The following is a 21,413-nucleotide window of genomic DNA, read 5'->3' as shown; positions in this document are numbered from 1 at the left end:
ACACCTGCAATCCTAGCACTTTGGGAGGCCGAGGCAGGCAGAATGCCTGAGCTCAGGAGTTTGAGACCAGCCTGGACAACATGGCAAAACCCCGTCTCTATAAAAATACAAAATATTAGCTGCGTGTGGTGGCACACGCCTGTAATCCCAGCTACTCCAGAGGCTGAGGCACGAGAATCACTTGACCCAGGAGGTGAAGGTTGCAGTTAGCCGAGATGGTGCCACTGCACTCCAGCCTGGGCAACAGGCTCTTCCCATCCCCCTCACTCTGTCTCAAAAAAAAAAAAAAAAGTTTGTTTTACATAAAAAAAATCTAAATGAACAAGATGGAAATAACACAAATTAAAAACAGAACCATCATGATCATTTATAACCTTTCTCATGATTTATAATAACTCTTCAATATTTACCACATTATCATTCCAATATATTATTTTATAACTTGTCTTACCAGTATTCTCTAAGATAGGTATTTTTTAAAGTATTTATTAAAAATTGAAGTTAAACTTACTATTTCTTTCTGTTCTCTTGGAAAAGAAGAAAATAAGTACTGTTCTTATGCTCCAGATGCTAAAGGGGAAGCAAAATTAAGAAACAAAAACCATCATTAGAAAAAGTGAATTAGAAGCCATGTAAAATGAAAACATGTATTTCAAATTAGAGTTAGGTACATTGTTTCCTTTTATATAGAAAACCAAAAAGCACTCCCTTCTGCCAGAGAACTTTAGAAACTGTGCTTTCAAAGAAAGAGTTCTCAACCTAAAGTCCACAGACCTTCTGATGATCCCCTTAAACTGCAAAATTACCTTCGTGTGCATAAGTGCATTTCTCTGGAAAGACCACTACTTTCATTCAATCTGAAAGGGATCTATGCATCCCCCAAAAGATTGAGAACAGTATTAGAATCCCTTTTTACCAAGCAAGCATCAATTCCAAAAACTTAATTTGTCTATTCCCACACATTAAGGAAAAATGCTTTTACAAATGTAAGAGCATTATACAAATGTAAGTAGCCACTCCTTCCCTATTATTTAACATTAGAGGGACAGTCTCTACTCTAAGAGATTAAGCTATCTGGGAAAAATAAAAACTTTACATTCAAATAAATACTTGATAAGTAAAATTAGCTAAATATCTCCTTCCAAATACTTTACAAGGATAATTCTTTAGGTCTTGCATTAGTAAGACATCAAATGAATTAAAAGAATTAAACTAAATGAACAATTATCATTGCAAACTTGTCAGGGTAATCTCTTAAATTCAACGTAAACATAGCAAAATACTTATTCTTCATAGAACATGGCAGAAATAATTACATAAGGCTGGGCATGGTGGCTCACGCCTGTAATCCCAGCACTTTGGGAGGCCAAGGCAGGTGGATCTCCTGAGATCAGACATTTGAGACCAGCCAAGCCAACATGGTGAAACCCCGTCTCTACCAAACATACAAAAATTAGCCAGGAGTGGTGGCACATGCCTATAGTCCCAGCTACTCAAGAGGCTGAGGCAGGAGAATCATTGAATACAGGAGGGCAAGGTTGCAGTGAGCCAAGATCATGCCACTGCACTCCAGCCTGGGCAATAGAAATAAGTATATAAACATTATTCATCATCTTAAAAAATACATTGTATCTCTTTTAAAAAGAATCCACTGTACTGGAAATAAATTCAGAAGTATGAAAATTAGTCAGTCCTTCTCTCTGAAATACGGCATTGCTATTTTGGGGAGTCAACCTGCAAGTAGTCACCAGTGATCCCTGTCTCTTGGTATTCACACCATTATGTAGTCCTCTCTCACCAGTGTTGGTTTGTGCATGGCAGAGTGATAGTATATCACTTCAAGATTAAGTTATAAAGGACTACAGCTTCCATTTTGGGCCTCTTCTTTCACTTCTCTCTCTTGGATTAGTAGCTGTCATGATATGAGAACAGTCAGAGAAGTCTATGAAAAGGTCCATGCAGTGAGGAAGAAAGGTCTATGGTAAACACTCAGCAAAGAACTGATGCCTGCTAACAGCTGCCTGTGTGAATTTAGAAGTAGATAAGGAAAAAATCAGCCAAAATGAGTTAAGAACACACCAGATATCTTATTGGGATTTGAATTCAGAACCCATTTTAGTGGTGGCAAGACAACTGTCTTTGGCATAATTTATAAATCCTTGGATTATACAAAGAAAAAGGAAACTAAACATAGGCTTGCCAAATAAACACCCTATATGAAAAGAAAAAGACCTCAAGGAAACAGCAAAAGGAACACAAGAACAGAACGAAGAAAGTCAGGGGGGTTGCAAATACCATTGCTGATGATGGCAAAAAGAAAAAAAATATCTAGCAGTGAGCTGGAGATTGGATAACAGCAGAGGGGTTAAAGATCTGCAGTGACTTTATCTACAGTGATTGTGTGGATTTAGTTAAGCCTTGAGATGACTGTGGACCCTGCTAACAGCTTAACTGCAATTTATGTAAGAACAAAACATCCTGAGACAGGACTACCCAGCTAAGCTGCTCCTAATATTCCTGCCCCTCGAGAGCTGAGACATAATAAACACTTCTTGTTTTAAGCTAGTAAGTTTTGGAGCAATTTGTTACACAGAAATAGATAATACACTTTTTTTATATTGCAATGATTTATTTTTGTGACATGAAAACACCAAACAACTAGCATCAGATTGCTATATGACACTTGGACAATTACTTAAAAGTACAAAAAACACCAAGCTTTGTCCTCATCAAGGGAAGGGAGATAAGAGAATAGGTTAAGCATAATGCTCATAACCCTCAAGAATCCTACAATAATAGAAAAGTCTCATATTACTTCTCCACTGCAAACCTGCTGATGTAGTAACAGGCTGGAAGAGAAGACTTTTAAAAATCATACAGAGAAAGAAAACGGGACAAAAAAGATGGAATTGCAGAGATAGTGACTAGAATTCTGGAGGAAATGTACAAATATTCTTAAACAAGTAGATACTTTTTTTAAAGCATATATAATTGTCAAAGTGTAAATACTACAAAAATTGAAATATACTCTCTTCAAAATAAAACTCACTAAATCCCCCTGTGGACAATAAATTCTTCCTCTGGTTTTTATCAGAATTCTTCCTGAATAACATGAGCTATCAAACAATAGACATTTCTATATGTCAATTCTTCACAACTTGAAACGGTAATACATAGAGAATTTATTATTCTTTAGAGCTAAATAAAATGAAATTCTTTGTTTTGTTTTGTTTTTCTGTAGAGAGAGGATCTCACCATGTTGCCCAAATTGGTCTTGAACTCGCCTCAGGCGATCCTCCTGCCTCACCCTCCCGAAGTGCTGGGATTATAGGCATGAATCATCATGCCTAGCCCTTTTGTATTTTTAAATAAAATTTAGAAAAAGAACTAAAGTACTTCAGGAATCTGTTTTAGTTAACCCAACAAAAGTTTTGCTCTCTCAATAATTAAAAACGTATTAAAATATAGCAACATGCTTTGTGAAGATAATGAAGATATTAAAGATACTATTACTAACCTCTGGTAAGAAAATAGTGACATAAGCCGGGTGCGGTGGCTCACACCTGTAATCCCAGCACTTTGTGAGGCTGAGGCGGGTGGATCACGAGGTCAAGAGATCGAGACCATTCTGGTCAACATGGTGAAACCCCGTCTCTACTAAAAATACAAAAAAAAAAAAAAAAAAAAAAAAAATTAGCTGGGCATGGTGGCGCGTGCCTGTAATCCCAGCTACTTGGGAGGCTGAGGCAGGAGAATTGCCTGAACCCAGGAGGCGGAGGTTGCGGTGAGCCGAGATCACGCCATTGCACTCCAGCCTGGGTAACAACAGCGAAACTCCGTCTCAAAAAAAAAAAAAAAAGAAAATAGTGATATAAACTCCACTTCTCTCTTCTCTTCTTAAAAATAATCCAAATCAACAAGGAGAACAAAATAAAAATGCAAACTCCTTCTCTGGTAAAACAGATATAACTAAAACTCAACCATCAGAATATGTGGAGGCATTCTCAAAAGCAATGGAGATTATTATACAAGGGCTCCAAAAAGTAGAAGCAAAACAAGAAAACCGCATATTTCACAAAGAGGTAGCAAGGTAAACTTTTCCAAGTGTACAACATAAAACCCATGTTTGTAACAATGAAAACAAGATGCACAGCTACAGGCAGAAACTCCTCAGTTTGTTTCCAACAAGAAAAGAGAGAAGGCAGAAATCAAAAAGAAATTATTCAGAAGTACCCTATTCACAAAGAGCATTCTGTTTCTAAGGCAAGGGCATTGGAAGCGAAGTTTTGTATTGTGAAAAAAAAAAAAATGCCTAGCCCCATTGGCTGGGAAAAGATAACAGCTAAACAAATTCATACACAAAATCCTGAATCATAAGGAAAGTTCTAGTTAGCCTGGAACACAGGAGGACATGCCTTTATACTTACACAACTTATAAATAACTGAACGAAAGTAAATATACCACATAGTAAAAGGTTTTAATTAATTATAAAAACAAAAAACAAATTATTTCAAAACAGACCAACTTCTTACATATCAACAAATATTAAGTGGGCTAAACTCACTAAGGTAAAAGAAAAAGATCTTCACACTGTATCACTAGACAAAACTCAACTCTATAATGAAAACAGACAACACATCTAAAACAAAATGTCTTTTAGGGTTGAAAAATAAAACCACAGATGAAGGTATAGCAGGCAAATGCAAATAAAACAAGGGTTGTGGTCTTAAAACCCCAAAAGTTAAATTAAAAAAAAAAAATCTTTAACCTAGAAAAAGGTCACTTTATACAGTTAAAAAAAAAAAAAAAGGTGTGACTCCTTTCCAACAAATGGTGCTGGGGCAACTGAGCACAGCCACAGGCACAAACAAAAAACAAAAACAAAACCACCTCAACCTGGACCTCAATTAACTTAAAATGGATTATGAACTTAAATGTAAAAATAAAAAAAAATTAAGGCATAGAAAAAAACATTAAGAGAAAACCTTCACAACCTGTAGCAAGGTAAAGTGTTCTCAGAATTGACAAGAAAAACACAATTAACAAAGGGAAAAACTGATAACTTGAACCTCTTCAAAATTAAAAACTTTTGCTCTACAAAAGACCCTATTAAGAGAATGAAAAGACAAGCTAAAGACCAGGGGGAAAAAAGTTGTAAACCATATATCCAACAAAGAACTTATCTATAATATATAAAGAATTTTCAAAACTCAACAGTAAAAAGAAAACTAACAATCCAATCAGAAAATTGGACAAAAGCCATGAATAAACATTTTTCTGGAAAAGATACATATAAATGGCATATAAGCACATGAAACATCCTCAGCCATTAGGGAAACAAAAATTAAAACCACAATGAAATATTGCTACATACCTATCAGAACAGTCAAAACAGAAAATACTGATTAACACCAAATGCTGGCAAAGATATAGAGAAACTAGATCACTCATACCTACCTAGTGGAAATGTAAAATGGTATACCTACTCTGAAAAAGAATTTGGCAATTTCTTACAAAACTAACATGTACTTACCATATATTCCAGCATTTGCACCCTTGGGCATATATATAGCCCAGAGAAATAACTAATGTTCATATAAAAACCTGTACAACACAAATATTCATTGCAGCCTTATTTGTAATAGCCAAGAACTGGAAACAATGCAAATGTCCTTCAGCAGGTGAATGGTTAAACTATGGTACATTAATACCATGGAATACTACTCAGAGAAAGAAAGGAACTATTGACACATTGAACAACTTGGATGGATCTCAAGAATATACTGAGTGAAAAAAGTCAATTTCAAAAGGTTACATACTATGTGATTCCATTTTATAACATTCTTGAAATAACAAATTTGTGGAGATAGAAAACAGATTAATGGATGGCAGGGGTTAGGAATGGGGAAAGTGGAGGAAGATGTGTATGGCAATAAAGGAGTAGCAAAAAGGAGCCTTGAGGTGATGGAACAGTTCTGGATCTGAATTGTGGGTGGTTACACAAAGCTACAAGTGATGAAATTGCATAGAAATATAAAACCCACACAAATGAATTCATATAAAACTGATGAAATCTGAATAAGCTCTGTGGATTGAAGCAATGACAATTTCCTGCCTGTGAAAATTTACTACAGTAGTTCTCCCTTATCCTCAGTGATATGTTCCAAGACCCCCAGTGGATGCCTAAAACCATGGATAAGTACCAAATTCAACATACACTGTGTTTTTTCCTATAAATACTTATATAGGGATTTAATTTATAAATTAGGCACAGTAAGAGATTAACAACAACAACTAATAATAAAATAGAACAAGTATAACTATACTGCAATAAAAGTTACATGAATATAGTCTCTCTCAAAAAACTAATATTTTCAGACTGTGATTGACCACAGTTAACTGAAACTACAGAGGGCAAAACCATGGATAAGGGGGAAACTACTGTATACTCCTGCAAGATGTTATAGTTAGGGGAGTCTAGATGAGGGTATATGCTACCTGCCTGTAGTTTGTTTTCTGCAACTTCCTGTTAACCTTTTATTTTTTCAAAATTAAAACTTCTTTTAAAAGGATGTTTTTACTATGAAGATGTAACAGAAATATCCATGCAAAGAGCAAAGCATCAACATTCATAAAGCAAAACTAAAGGAAATATAGGGAAAAGGAGAAATACATCGTTATTAGGATATAGAAGATCTATACAGAATAATAAGGTATTTCTCATTGCTAATATTAAGCTCTGTGTAACTGAGAAAAGATAATACATCTTCAAATGTTCATGAAACACTTAAAAAACTGACCAAATAACATTCCACCAAAAAAACTCAATAAATTCAAATTAGAAATATTTAACATTCTCTGAAAGCAATACAATAAAACTATAACTACAATAAAATTATAACTAAGACAATAAACGAAAATATAAATATATATTTGCCATCCATAAACAACTCACAGATTATAACTCCCTCCAAAAAAAATCATATCTTGACAATAACCAAAATAAATCACTATACATCAAGACCCATGGCATAAAACCAAAGCAGAAGTCGGAAAAATGTCATAGTTTAAAATACATGTACAGTGTTATGGTTTCAACAAATGAAGAATGAAAATAAAGAAAAGTTTTGGGATGTTTTTATAAAATGATCATAATACTGGGCTGGGTGCAGTAACACATGCTTGTAATCCCAGCACTTTGGGAGGCCAAGGCAGGCGAATCATGTGAGGTCAGGAGTTTAAGACCAGCCTGACCAACATAGAGAAACTCTGCCTTTACTAAAAATACAAAATTAGCTAGGCATGGTGGCACATGCCTGTAATCCCAGCTTCTCGGGAGGCTGAGGCAGAAGAATTGCTTGAACCTGGGAAGCAGAAATTGCGGTGAGCCAAGATTGTGCCATTGCACTCCAGACTGGGCAACAAGAGCGAAACTCCATCTTAAAAAACATGATCATGACACTGAAAGCAGAAAATTTTCCTGGAATTCAAGAATGATTCAGATGAACAATGAGAACACATGGACACAGGGAAGGGAGCACTACACATTGGGATCTATTGGGGGGAATAGGGGAGGGACAGCAGGGGGAGGAGCTGGGGAGGGATAGCATGGGGAGAAATGCCAAATGTGGATGAAGGGGAGGAAGGCAGCAAAACACACTGCCACGTGTGTACCTATGCAACTATCTTGCATGTTCTGCACATGTACCCCAAAACCTAAAATGCAATAAAAAAAGAGTGATTCAATATTTAATATAAACCCTTCATATCAAGAGAAGATAAAAAAAAACATATGATATCTCCATAATAAACTGCATTTAACAACATTCAACAACCTTTCTTGATTAAAAAAAAAACAAAACTAAACTAAATACAGTAAGAATACCTAAAAAGTTCCTTAACATGATCAAATACATGTCTCAGTCCAAAAGTCAGAATAATGCCCCATGGGGAAACATCAGAAGAATTCCCAAAAAAATACATTAAGTATATCCACTATTTTCTCTACAACTTAACATTGTCCTGAAGGTATTAGCTAACATAACTAGCCAAGAGAGAAAAAAATCAAATGAAAAAACCAAAAGCAGGTGGTAAAATTATTGCTAGTTACAGATTATATGATTGCATACTTAAACACTCTCAAAGAATCAACCAAAAAAATTATTAGAAACAATAAAACTATGATTGTAGTTGAATATAAAATCAGTATAGAAAATCACTACACTCATATATACAATCAGCTGAGAAATACAAAAAACTCTGACTCACACTCATCGAAGCATTTGTTGTTCTTTTCTGAATGAAATTTATGCTATTTGGAGCATTACTACAGCAGGAATTTTTGTTCAATAATATCTAATGACTTGAACTAAAAAAATATACAAGTATCCTAGAAGAAAACACTTGGAACTTCAATATAATAGAATCACACAGAGGAGAGAGTAAACATTTTAAAACCTCAATATTTGGTGTTTTACTATACTCAAACTAAAAATGCTAAAGGTTGAAATATACCAGAATATCTCAATTCAATCAATATAATTAAATCTTCCTTTGGGTAAAAAAATTAACATTCTATAAACCTGGTGGTTTTTCACCAACCTTCATATATGCAACATTTTTTTTTACCTTTTTCGCCCTTTCTGCCAAACTTAAGTGTTTCAAACAACCATAACATAAGCCCTATCTAATTTATCAAAATGTTTTAGATGAGATTTAGCAATACATAAATCTAATGATGGGCTGTGCATGGTGGTTCATGCCTGTAACACCAACACTTTGTGAGGCCAAGACAGGCAGGTCACTTGAGGCCAAGAGTTCAAGGCCAGCCTGGTCAACATGGCGAAACCCCATCTCTACTAAAAAAACACAAAAATTAGCCGGGCATGGTGGTGAATGCCTACAATCTTGGCAACTTGGTAGGCTGAGGCACAAGAATTACTTGAGCTTGGCAGGAAGAGGATACAGTGAGCCAAGACTGCACTACTGCACTCCAGCCTGGGTAACAGAGTAAGACTCCATCTCAAAAAAAAAAAAAAAAAAAAAAAAAAGCTAAAGATTAATTGATATACAGGTCTTAACATTCATAACTATGTTGACTTCTTTGTCAGCCTATTTAACCACCAAAGACTTCAGCAAGAATTACCTTCATATTTAGGCAAAATAATAACAATGATTTACTTTTGTGTAAAGAATAAGAATTAAGTATTTCTGGCTTTTGTTTTTTTGGGGGCATATAACTTAACACCATTTTTCCTTACCGACTAATGTCTTCTTTATTATACATAAAACCCATATCTAAAAATTCCTTTTGAGTTTATTTCTGAATTCTCAGATCTCTATCTTTGGTCTATATGCCTATTTATACACTGTACCAAACTATTTTAATTAATGAAGCATTATAAAGCATTTGATACATGGTAGACCTCTGCTTCTCATTCCTCTTCTTTTTTAGAATTCCCATGGTTATTCTTACATGCTATTTTTCCATTAAAACTATGGAATATGTGTGCCTAGATTTTTTTAAATATTATCGGTATTTTTACTGTGATCACACATTTTTAGATTTAGAGAGAACTGATCTCATTATAATACTGAGTCTTTCCATCCAATAATAGGACATATCCCTTAATTATGTCTGAGTATACAATTCCTTTTCTTTTTCTTTTTTTTTGAGACAGAGTCTCACTCTGTTACCGGGCTGTATTGCAGTGGCGCAATCTCAGCTCACTGCAACCTCAGCCTCCTGGGTTCAAGCGATTCTCCTGCCTCAGCTTCCTGAGTAGCTGGGATTATAGGCACCCACCACTACGCACAGCTAATTTTTTGTATTTTTAGTACAGACACAGTTTCACCATGTTGGCCAAACTGGTCTCAAACTCCTGACCTCATGATTCACCCACCTCGGCCTCCCAAAGAGTTGGAATTACAGGCGTGAGCCACCACACCCGACCGACAATTCTTTAAGGATGAAATCATATTGAATGAATATCAAGCAAGGAATGCTTGCAAAATTATTTTCTTATCAACTGAACTAACAGTAAATATCAAGAGGTGTTCATAGATACCTTCTCCTTTAAGAACCAACTATAGTTGATGAAAGACACTTGTATTTTTATTAGTGTATCATGAAACAAACATTTAACTTTCTCCAAAAGGTTACAAACTATGTTTGTCAACATAGCTAGGCTGAGGAAATACCTAACTTATGCTACTTGTGGGGAGAGAGGGAAGAAGGCATGAAAATTGTATAAGAACAAATCCCTATCCTTAAATGGCTTTCAATTAAAGTGGAGATACAAAAAGAGAAATAGGAATATGACCACCTTCCCTCAATTCCCTTGTTTAAATTTCTTCCCCAACAACCCCATTTTGAGAGGCAAAAACAAACCAAATAAGAAAATTATGGCTAACTCCTTTGGGAAGGTCAACATCTTATGACAATGATCAGTCTCTAAAATTACAGAGAATGAAATGTCTAGAAAATTATAATTTGTAAACAAATAAGGTATTCAGAAGTAAAATCTACAACATTGCTTGTAGCATTAGTCAACAGCAGAAACAAAACTTAATGGTTGCTGACTTAGAAAATGAACCAACTCCCAAGGTAATGCACATTTGCCAGCATAATGCAGAAATACAAACTTGTAACTTTATATAACCCAAACCTTCCCTCACTATGGTATGTAGCCTTAATGACTTCTATGAATATAAATTCAGCATTTATATTACGATTTAAGTTTCAGTAATAGTTGAAAAGATCAGAGATAAATACACTATTGAATCTGAAAGGTAGAACAACAGTATGTAGAATTATACTAAATCCCTCCATATTACATTCTAAAGTAAGAATATAATAAAATTTCAAATGATGTTATATGGAGTATTGTTATTCTACCATAAAGAATAATTTTGGAATAGTTATACAATATATGCTCAGTCCTGATCCATGACCTCTCCAGTAAAAGCATTTGGGAAACTGGGAATATGACAGCAGTTACTTTTTGCAGATATCAGGTAAATTTCCAAGCTATATAATCAATGTAGACAGTGTTGAGCGAAACAACATACTTTATTGCCCCTTTTGCCTTGAAGTCTTTAAGTAAATCCTAGTCCAGCCCTCAAAACTGATTGTTATAATTTGGATATTTGACTCTCCAAACCTCATGTTGAAATTTGTCCCCCAGTGTTGAAGGTGGGGCCTAACAGGACGTGTTTGGGTCATGGGGCCAGATCTTATGAACAGATGAATTCCCTCCATGGGACATGGTGAGAGTTCTCACTCTATTAGTTCCTGGGAGAGCTGGTTATTAAAAAGAGAATGGAACCTCCCCCATCGCTTGCTTTATCTCTCACCAAGTGATCTCTGCATATGCTGGCTCCCTGTCACCTTCTGCCAGGAGTGAAGCAGCCTGAAGCCCTCACAAGATGCAGATGCTAGTGTCAAACTTTTTGTACAGTCTGCAGAACCATGAGTCAAATAAACCTCGTTTCTTTATAAACTACCCAGCCTCCAGTATTCCTTTACAGCAACACTAAACAGACTAAGACACTGTTTCCCAAAGAAAAAAGTCCAGGGATAAGCTCACATTACACACAAAAGGCAACAACTCACATTACACACACAACAAAACGTCCTGTGTTGTCTTCTTTTTACCACAACGTCCACTTTCACATTGTTGTGTTTTATTTCATGCCTTTTTGATTGTCATCAATCAGAAGGACAATGCTATTCCTTGTTGGATACTGGTCTATGCTTCGAAAAGTAAAAAGCTCACTGAAATAGAAGCTACAACAGTTGAGAACGAGGTCACAAATATCAATGAGACAAAGTGAAAAATGTCTCTGAAGCTTAACAAGCCAAGAAATACTAGATGCAGGTGATGCAGAAAAATCAGAGGGACACTGTAAGGATAAGAAAGCTTCATACCCAAAATAGCAGAAAGATCAAATTGAAGAAATTACATTTTTCAAGAAATGAAGTTTTCCTGCTTCTAAAGAACAATTAGCATATAATTTATTTGTCCAGAAAAATCTTTTATGAATCATAATAGCAAATCTAGTAGATCAAAGTTTTTGGATAGTCATTAGAATTAACACAGTAGAGTTCTCTATCAGACATTCTGTTACAACTAGATACAAATCTTTTATGATCAAAAAAATCAATCTTTATATGGACATAGATATAAAGTGTATTTTTGAAAATTTAAAAGTGCTTAAATCAACTAAACATCTCATACTTTTTTCTAAGTTTCTTTTCTCTCCTCTTACAAAAAAATATAAGGGAAACAAGAAAAAGGGGCTCACAAATTATAAAATCCACTACCACTCCTGGGATAAAAGCATTTCAAAAGATTTCAAAAAATGAAAATAAATTAGCATAGACAATTATTTTGCAATATTACGCATGCATTCAATTTCAGCTCTGATAGCTACATACAAACATAATTTTACAAGCTTCAGGAATTCCAACTTGAAAATATGCCCTGCACTAAAGACTAAACAAACACATTTTTTATAGTAGTACCCAGACTGAGGCGAGGCCCCTATTAAATGCTCCCATAGCATTTTACACTTCTCTTTTATAACATTCATCATACTCATTACTTAACGTTTGCAGCCTAAGATATACAGTCAAAGAGTTTTGTATTTTTATGTACCATACACCATTATACTCCAATGTCTAAACAATTGATACCATAAATGTTTGTTGACTGAATAAACAAACTTTTTATTAAATTGTCTCTCAAAATTCTCAGTCATGATACCAGTGCTATATTATAAAATATTTATAAAATAAGGGTCAATTGCTTTATAGCAGTGACTATATAGCAGCAAAAGAGGGGAAGAGAGCTAGGTGAATGGAATCTATTCAGAATAATTTGAGTGGTTATTCTTTTGGTTTTACAAACCCTGCCCACTTGCCGTTACTCTCTATTCCATGCCCAATGCCTGTAGGGTAGCATGGACATCTATTAGAAAAACTACAAAACACTGCAATATAGAGCAATTGTTACTTATGTTACTAGGTAATATTCCTCAGGTATATTGGATTACAAATGAAGGTTTAAAAGAATTGTTCTACTGTTTTAAAAAAATCTTTTCAAATTGTGAGAAAAATTCAAACTCAATCAGATATTACCATTTAATAATAAAGAGACTGAATATACATATTAGATATGCATTAAGACTATCTAGTCAGAAAAGGAAAAGATCAACAAAGAATAATTTACTTACATCAATGGAAAAGCAAAAAATGGGAGTGTCATGGCAAGTCTTGCTGTAAATTCATCAGGAAGATACCATAAATATACAATTAAGCATGTAAACAGATAGAGAACTGAGGAATACAGAATTAATCTTCCAACCCATAATTTTTGTAATCTCTGATTTTTTTCCCTGAATTCTTCCAATGCTTGAATTTCCTGTTAAGAGAAAATTACTCCATGTTAATAAATTTCAAACTTCATTAAAAAATTAAAATATTAAAAAATTTTAACATGACAGAAAGATTATATTTAAGAACTCTTAAAGTTCAATAACGTATAATATACTATAAAACCCTAACAGTTTAAAACAATAAAGTATAAAACCCTAACAGTTTAAAATAAAACATAATATGAAAAAGAAAATTATAAATGAAGTTAAAAATTTATAACACTTATTCTGACAAATCATTTTTATAATGCAAAATTAATTACTATTTTTAATCTATCAAATTGGCAAAGATTCAGAGAATAAAACTGGTATCAGTAAATAATATTTGTTGAGTTAAGTAAGTAATAATTTTTCCTATAAAAAAGATTTTTAAAATCTAGCAATAAGAAAAAGAATAAAAATTAAAACAGTAACTCATCTATTTATCAATCTCAATATTCCCAGAAAATAATCATTTTTGATAATAGTACACAAAAAGCTGTGAAAATTTTGTAGACTGATAAAAACTGTTGTAAACTATCTCTTCCATTTTGTCCTAACTGTAACATTGATTTACACCACGCTACAGCTCGAATTTCACTCTAACTGGCTCTGTTACTTGATACAGACTTCTTAAGTCACTGATAGACTTTGGATTTTTTTGAGATCACATAACATTAAAGTTCTCAGACTCACTCTACATCATTTCTAAATTCCCATACCAGGTTTGGTCTCCAAAATATGTACGATAATATTTACTTAGTACCTAAAATGAATTAAAATACCTCTCAGCCAAAGAGCATACCTTATCTATACTTTCTAGAACTTCCACAGTTGAAGGCTTTGTCTGTTATGGAAACAGAAATAAGAGACAGCATTAAAACTTATTATCACAAACCTTTATATTTTGATATAATCATTAAAGAACATTTATTTCAAAATTAAATTTTCTCAAATGTTGTCATGTGAGTATGCATTCTTATTTATAACTAAAATTTATTTAAATAAAAATAATTACAAACAGACTACATAAAATTAAAGAAATAAGAATTTCCCTACTTAACTTTTTAATCCTAGAAAGACTTTTTATTCTGATGGCTCAATAGGTTACCATTCTTACCCTCAATAGAACACACTGGTATAGAAAGAAACAAATTTTGGCCAGGCATGGTGGTTCACACCTGTAATCTCTGTACTTTTGGAGGCCAAGGCGGATGGATCACTTGGGGTTAGGAGTTCGAGATCAGCCTGGCCAACATGGTGAAACCCCACCTCTACTAAAAATTAGCTGGGCATGGTGGCATGAACTTGTAATCTCAGCTACTCGGGAGGCTGAGGCACAAGAATTGCTTGAACCCGGGAGGCAGAGGTTGCAGTGGGCCAAGATTGTGCCACTGTACTCCAGCACTCCAGCCTGGCCGACAAAGCGAGACTCCATCTAAAAAAAAAGAAAAGAAAAACAAATTTTCCTCCAAAAAAATTCCTTAGGAATGATTACTCAAAAGAATTAACATATTAAAAAATTTACAGACTAAAGATGTTCTGATCTGCTACTGCTAAAAGTTCACTTAGGACTCTGGAGGTCAAAATCAACAGGCTATCTTTTTTCTAAATTCCTAAAGTCCTTTTTGAAGATCAGATTTTAAATGGACATCTAAGAATACTTCATTATAGCAAAGCTTGTTTGCCAAAGATTTTTTTATACATCAAGAATAAAAAACAGCCAAAATCATTCATAAAACACTTGAAAAAATATTTACCAATTACATACTCAACAATCCAAGAGGGTAATGAATATCAGTTCACTATAGTCCCATAAGAGTTGTTAACATTAGAGTTAACCATATGAAATTGACATTTTGCTAAGTCGAAGCAGTTGAATACTGGCAATTTCATATGGTTCAACCTAATATGAAAGACAAAGGAAGAGAGGTAAATTTGATCTTTGGACAGATTATTATAAGGTCATAACAGGGTCAATATAACACTAATCCAAAACAAGGCTGTTCCAGCAATAGCCCAAAAACTAAATTATGTACCAAGTATAGTTAGACTCCATTACTATAGTGATAAGGAGTAAAAAATAAGTAGTTTATCCTAGACTACCTTATCTTCTCTTACATTTGAAAAGAGCATTAATATAATTTATACAATTCATATTTTCTAGCTGTAACTTTGAGGTACTTCCTCTAAAATCTTATGCAATAAAACCAAACTGCATGTCTAATTTTGTTTAACCTGTAATTTCTACAAGCATATATAGTGTGACTTCAGTCAATATTTCTGACAAGCTTCAAGTAAAAAGATAGAGTCTGTAAAAAACAAGTAAAAAATAAGTATGGTATAAAATACTTATTTTCTTTTTTTTTTTTTTTGAGACAGAGATAGCTCTGTCACCCAGGCTGGAGTGCAGTGGCAGGATCTTGACTCATTCACTGCAACCTCCGCCTCCTGAGTTCAAGCCATTCTCCTACCTAAGCCTCCCGAGTAGCTGCGATTATGGGTGTGCACCACCATACCCAGCTAATTTTTGTCTTTTTAGTAGAGACAGGGTTTCACCATGTTGGCCAGGCTGGTCTCAAACTCCTGACCTTGTGACTCACCCACCTCAACGTCCCAAAGTGCTGGGATTACAGGTGTTAGCCACAGCACCCAGCCTAGAATACTTATTTTCAACTACCTTTCAAAGGAAGGTAGGTACTTAGGAAGTCTAAGAAGAAAACAAGAAAAGATAGCCATTTGCACACAAATACATAAATACAGAAATAAAAATAATTCATGCATCAAAGTGAAATAATTCTGTCAAACAGAGGCACTGCACAACTATAGAACAAGTGGAAGTATTAAAAATTAAAAAACAGACAAGTAATACAGAAGAGAAGAAAAAAAGAGTTAAGGAAAATAGCAAACTACTATTCAAGACTATAATTAAAGAGACTTTCACAAATAGCTTTATGTGACATTTTTATGTTAGACTCAAGAACTAGCTGTCAAGAAAAGTACCTTACCCTCCATCGAGAAAATAATCCACCCATCTTTTATTTGTAGAAACTGGGCACAATGATGAATATCATCAATTGTCCAAAGGAATTCACAGCTAGAAATAAAGCAAGTATTTAAAATGTTAAGTTAAATACACAGCATATCCACTATAGACGCTTCAATACAGCCTAAAAAAAGTTAAGAAATATTAATTTATTTGGACTCCGCATATATGGAATTTCATTTCATATAGTCATTGGGATACAATCTACCTTTTTTCTTTTTTTTTTTTGAGACAGTCTTTCTCTGTTGCCCAGGCTGGAGTACAGTGGCAAGATTTCAACTCGCTACAAATTTAAGCGATTCTTGTGCCTCAGCCTCCTGAGTAGCTGGGACTACAGATGCATGCCACCATGCCTGGCTAATTTTTGTATTCTTGGTAGAGACAGAGTTTCACCATGTTGGTCAGGCTGGTCTCGAACTCCTGGCCTCAAGTGATCCGCCCGCCTCGGCCTCCCAAAGTGCTGAAATTACAGATGTGAGCCATCGCACACTGCCAAGTCTACCTTTTAAAAATTCATTCTTCAAAACCAGAACAGATTTAAAAGTGAAAATAAAGCTTTTCAAGCTTTTTAAATAACAATGCAGTTTAGAAATGTATATTCTTACCATTTAGCTATTTTCTATTCTTTAAAATAGGTTCTCCATATTGTTCTTGTAACAAAGTTTTACCATACTACTTTCATATTACATACTTAAATAATTTTTACTACCCAGCTGTCTCTCAACTAAACTAGTTATTTGGATTAGGAGTGTTTTACAATGTTTAGAATATCACCTTACAAGTAATAATAGAAAGCCAACTGAGTGTTGAGTAAGAAAATAAGGATTACAAGGCTATCTACGACATTTAACGAATTACTTAATGATTCCGAGCCTTAATTTTCTTTTCTCTAAATTAGAGTTAGTAATCCCACCACTTTCTCACAGGATAGTCTGTAATATTACCATCTTACAGATAAGAAAACTAAGTGAAAAGAGGATTAGTGATTTGTCCAGCTCAGAAGCAATATGGCCTATAGTCCCTTTATCTTCAGATTTCTAGTCTCTATTACTAAACACTGCTGTTCAACACCCAAATAAACATTTCTCCCTGACATTTTGTATAAGTCCCTCAAGCCAGCTGACCTTCAATTCAGCTAGCTCTATAACCACTTCTTTTAGCTGTTTTTGTATTACTATCAAATGTTTTATAATGGACTCAACAATATTATACTCTAAATCAACTTACTGGACAATAATTACATAAATTTTTATTCTTTTAAGTTGAAATGGTAAAAGTATACTTTCAAACTGACATATTTCAACCAGGTTTCTGTTAGATACTTCCCAATGTATAAAACTACTTCTTTTCCACCCAAAAAAAGGTTACCTGTGTCATACTTCTCACACTTTTTAACCATAAATGTAATCAGAAAATACCAGCATCAAGTAAGAACCCTCACTCTACAACATTATTTATATATTATAATCAGCATAAGGCATAGCTATCTTGCAGTTTCTGAGAAAAGTAGCAAATTGCTTAACTATAAAATGCTTTTACTTACAAAGTAATTTTAAAGGACAGAAACACCTATAATCTGTCTTGAAAAACTCTAATGTTTATATGAATGTTTCAAGTCAAATTTAAGTTGCAATCTAAATATTATTAATCATTTAGCATTAACTTAGTACTCAAATTTCTAAAATGTGGTTGTAGAAAATCCAGGAACTTGAATGAATTAAACTATAAATTTCTATCTGAATCATGACAGTAAATAAATCTAAAAACCTTCTTGAGATGCTAAAAATAATTACCAAAAAGGTGGGTGGAGGGAGTAGATTCATATGAATCACTTGTTGTTCTCAAAATGTACATCATTCCACTATTTTAGAATTAGTGTATAGTGTCTAGCAGTGGTCTGTAAACAACTAACCCACATATTTTGGTTTGAAGTAGAATTATATCCTTCTATGTCAAGTTTGTAACCATCACACCCTGAGACTGTGATCAGAATTTTTAATATTTGAAATTAATGACAACAACAATATCAGGTAAATACTTAATAAATACTTCATTTCTAGCAGGCCCTAAAACAAATGATGTGTGTGTGTGTGTGTGTGTGTGTGTGTGTGCCCATGTGTTTTGAGACAGGGTCTTACTCTGTCACCAAGGCTGCAGTGCAGTGGCGTGATCTTGGCTCACTACAACCTCTGTCTCCAGGGTTAAAGTGATTCTCCCACCTCAGCCTCCAAAGGTGTAGCTGGGACTATAGGCACACACCACCACACCTGGCTGATTTTTATTTTTATTTTTTTGGTAGAGACAGGAGTTTCACCATGTTGGCCAGATTGGTCTGGAACTCCTGGTCTCAAGTAATCTGCCTGCCTCAGCCTCCCAAACTGCTGGGATTATAGGCATGAGCTACCATGCCCAGCCCAAATGCTTTATATTAATTTTAGCATTTAGATACAACTCTACCTCCATTTTAGAAATGAGATACGTAAGGCAAGAGAAGTAGTGTGCTAAGTAACATCCCAAAGACAGTAAGCAGCAGAACCAAACATAATATTTTAGTTTTTTTAAGTACCCACTTATTACCAGTAACACAAATCAGAAATAAAGTCTGCTTTACTTCTCACTCTGTCTGCTGCCCAGGCTAAAGTGCAGTGGCAGGATCTCAGCTCACTGCAACCTTCATTGTTCTAGCAATTTTTCTATCAAATTCTGATATTAAAGGAACTGATTTACTGTAATGCACATGTAATAGGTAGTACTTTCTAACAGACGTGAAAACATAACAAAATTAAATAATTAAATCAAATATTTCTCCATAGCTTTAATTTCATACCTCTTCTGTATTCAACCACTGGTTCTCTCCCTTCCACCCAAACGTCTTAACTCCAAGTCCTGTGGCCCATCACTTACTGTAAAATTTTGGACAAATCAGTTACTTAACCTATCTGCTACTCAATTTCCTCATCTGTAAAAGAGGGATAGATAGTTAAGGACCCTCTTAAATGTTGAAAGGCTTAAATGACACAATGTATTCTAAACTATTTACAACAGTGCCTGACACATAATGAATGCTCAATATAAATTGTTTTAACTGCTGTGGTTGTTGCCATTTTCTAATCCATCTCTCATTTCTTTCAAATACATGGAAAATACATGGGAACCAAATAACCCTTGCATTTCCTTCTGAGGCATAAATCAATTTGCTTGCCCTGGATTGAACAGATGGTTCAACCTCAAGTGACTTGTCTCGAAGAACTCTTCCATTAACATGTACAGAGTGTTTCTTTCCACTCTGATACCACAACAGGACCTGTCATGACCTTAAGAGCTGGGTACATCTAAGTGTGTTTTTTTTTGAGACAGAGTCTCACTCTGTCTGTTGCCCAGGCTGGTGGGCAGTAACAAAATCTCAGTTCACTGCAACCTCTGCCTCTTGGTTTCAAGTGATTCTCCTGCCTCAGCCTTCCATATAGCAGGGATTACAGGCACGTGCCACCACTCCCGGCTAATTTTTGTGTTTTTAGTAAAGACAGGGTTTCACCATGTTGCCCAGGCTGGTCTCAAACTCCTGACCTCAAGTGATCTGCCTGCTTCGGCCTCCCCAAGTGCTGGGATTACGGGCGTGAGCCACCATACCTGGCCTATGTTTTTCAATGAACAATAATGCTATCACGTTATTTGAATGTTTTCTACTAATGGCTATTTACACTCAAGTTTGGGTGTCAGAATTTTAAATCTTGGAAAATGTTTTTCTTAAATTTTCACCTCACTCCAAGCCACATTCAAATAATGTAATAAAACAGATCTGGATTCAAAATATGGCTCAGCCACAGACTATGCAATCTTGGACAGATTACCTAAACTCTCCAAGCCTCAGTTACTGCATTTGCAAAATGGTAAAAATATCTACACTTCATAGAATTGTTGTATAAATTAAATAAAATTATGTATGATTTGGCACAGTGTTCAACACATAGTAAGTGCTTACATTGTAGCCATTATTACTATCAGAAAACAGAAGTCGTATTTACATGAAACACATTTCTTTCTAACTTCTTCTAAAGAAAGCACCTATTTCCTAATTCTAAAATTGGAAAATTATATTACAGTTTGTACTATAATTTTTTTACTAAAATCAATTGCTCTCATTTTCTCTAATATAAGAAATAAAGCAAAATATTCTGCAGACCCTGCTATTAAATAACCCTGTAGACTTTTGAAGAAAACAGCAAAGAAAGTTTTATGTTTATCAAGTTCGAAAGTATAAGCTATTTAATCACCATCAACAGTACCTCCATAACATATTGTACTATACAATTGAAGAATAAAGGTGATTTGTTCTAGAACTCTTAACTTTCAAATGTCGTAACTGAAAAGACAATTCTGAAATAGCCCGTCACATTTATTGCTCCTCAAAAAAAAAAAAAATATATATATATATATATATATATATAAAGTGCTTAAACTATTATATATTAAGCACTCTTAATATATAATGATTAAGTGCTTGCTTTCATGGTAAGCCAATTTTCATCTGAACTAAATACCACCAAAAAAATTACTATTTGGTTATAAAGATTTCTATATGAAGTCATACCTTTTTAGTAGCCATATAACTTCTCCCTTTTCTTGTATTATCTTCCAAGTTAATTATATAAACACTATATAAGTTTATTAACAGCTTTACTGAGCTGATCTCAATAGATGACAGAGAAACTTAAAATTCTAATTTTAAACGCACCACTCCTGTTTAAGAAAATGTTAAAAGTCAACTTGGTCTTCTGGGGGCTGCTGAGGAAAAGAGATAGCATTCCCTGCCAGGTTGAACATATTCCTGAAACCAAGCTTACTCACACCCACCAACCCGCTGTTGAAGAGTCAATTTTGTCAGTGCTGACACCCAGGCCACAAAGAAAGGAGAAAACAGTAGACACTAAGCAACAAACAACGGAGGCC

At 34.5% G+C, this 21,413-nt stretch overlaps 1 protein-coding gene across 6 annotated transcripts in view; it reads right to left on the bottom strand.

Moving 5' to 3' along the window:
- Nucleotides 1–21,413, bottom strand: part of LNPK (lunapark, ER junction formation factor) — a 68,731-nt gene that overhangs the window by 45,882 nt on the left and 1,436 nt on the right. For all 6 annotated transcript variants that reach the window (XM_035304479.3, XM_035304481.3, XM_035304478.3 and 3 more), the window contains exons 2-5: nt 16,426–16,514; nt 14,223–14,264; nt 13,238–13,425; nt 512–570 (exon numbers count right to left, since the gene is read on the bottom strand). In XM_035304479.3, the coding sequence (XP_035160370.1) occupies nt 512–570; nt 13,238–13,425; nt 14,223–14,264; nt 16,426–16,452 (316 nt within the window). In that variant the 5' untranslated portion in view covers nt 16,453–16,514. The remainder of the gene's footprint in view (nt 1–511; nt 571–13,237; nt 13,426–14,222; nt 14,265–16,425; nt 16,515–21,413) is intronic.

Source organism: Callithrix jacchus, chromosome 6 (assembly GCF_049354715.1).
Source record: "Callithrix jacchus isolate 240 chromosome 6, calJac240_pri, whole genome shotgun sequence".
NCBI lineage: Eukaryota > Metazoa > Chordata > Mammalia > Primates > Cebidae > Callithrix > Callithrix jacchus.
This window is presented reverse-complemented; position numbering and strand designations above follow the sequence as displayed.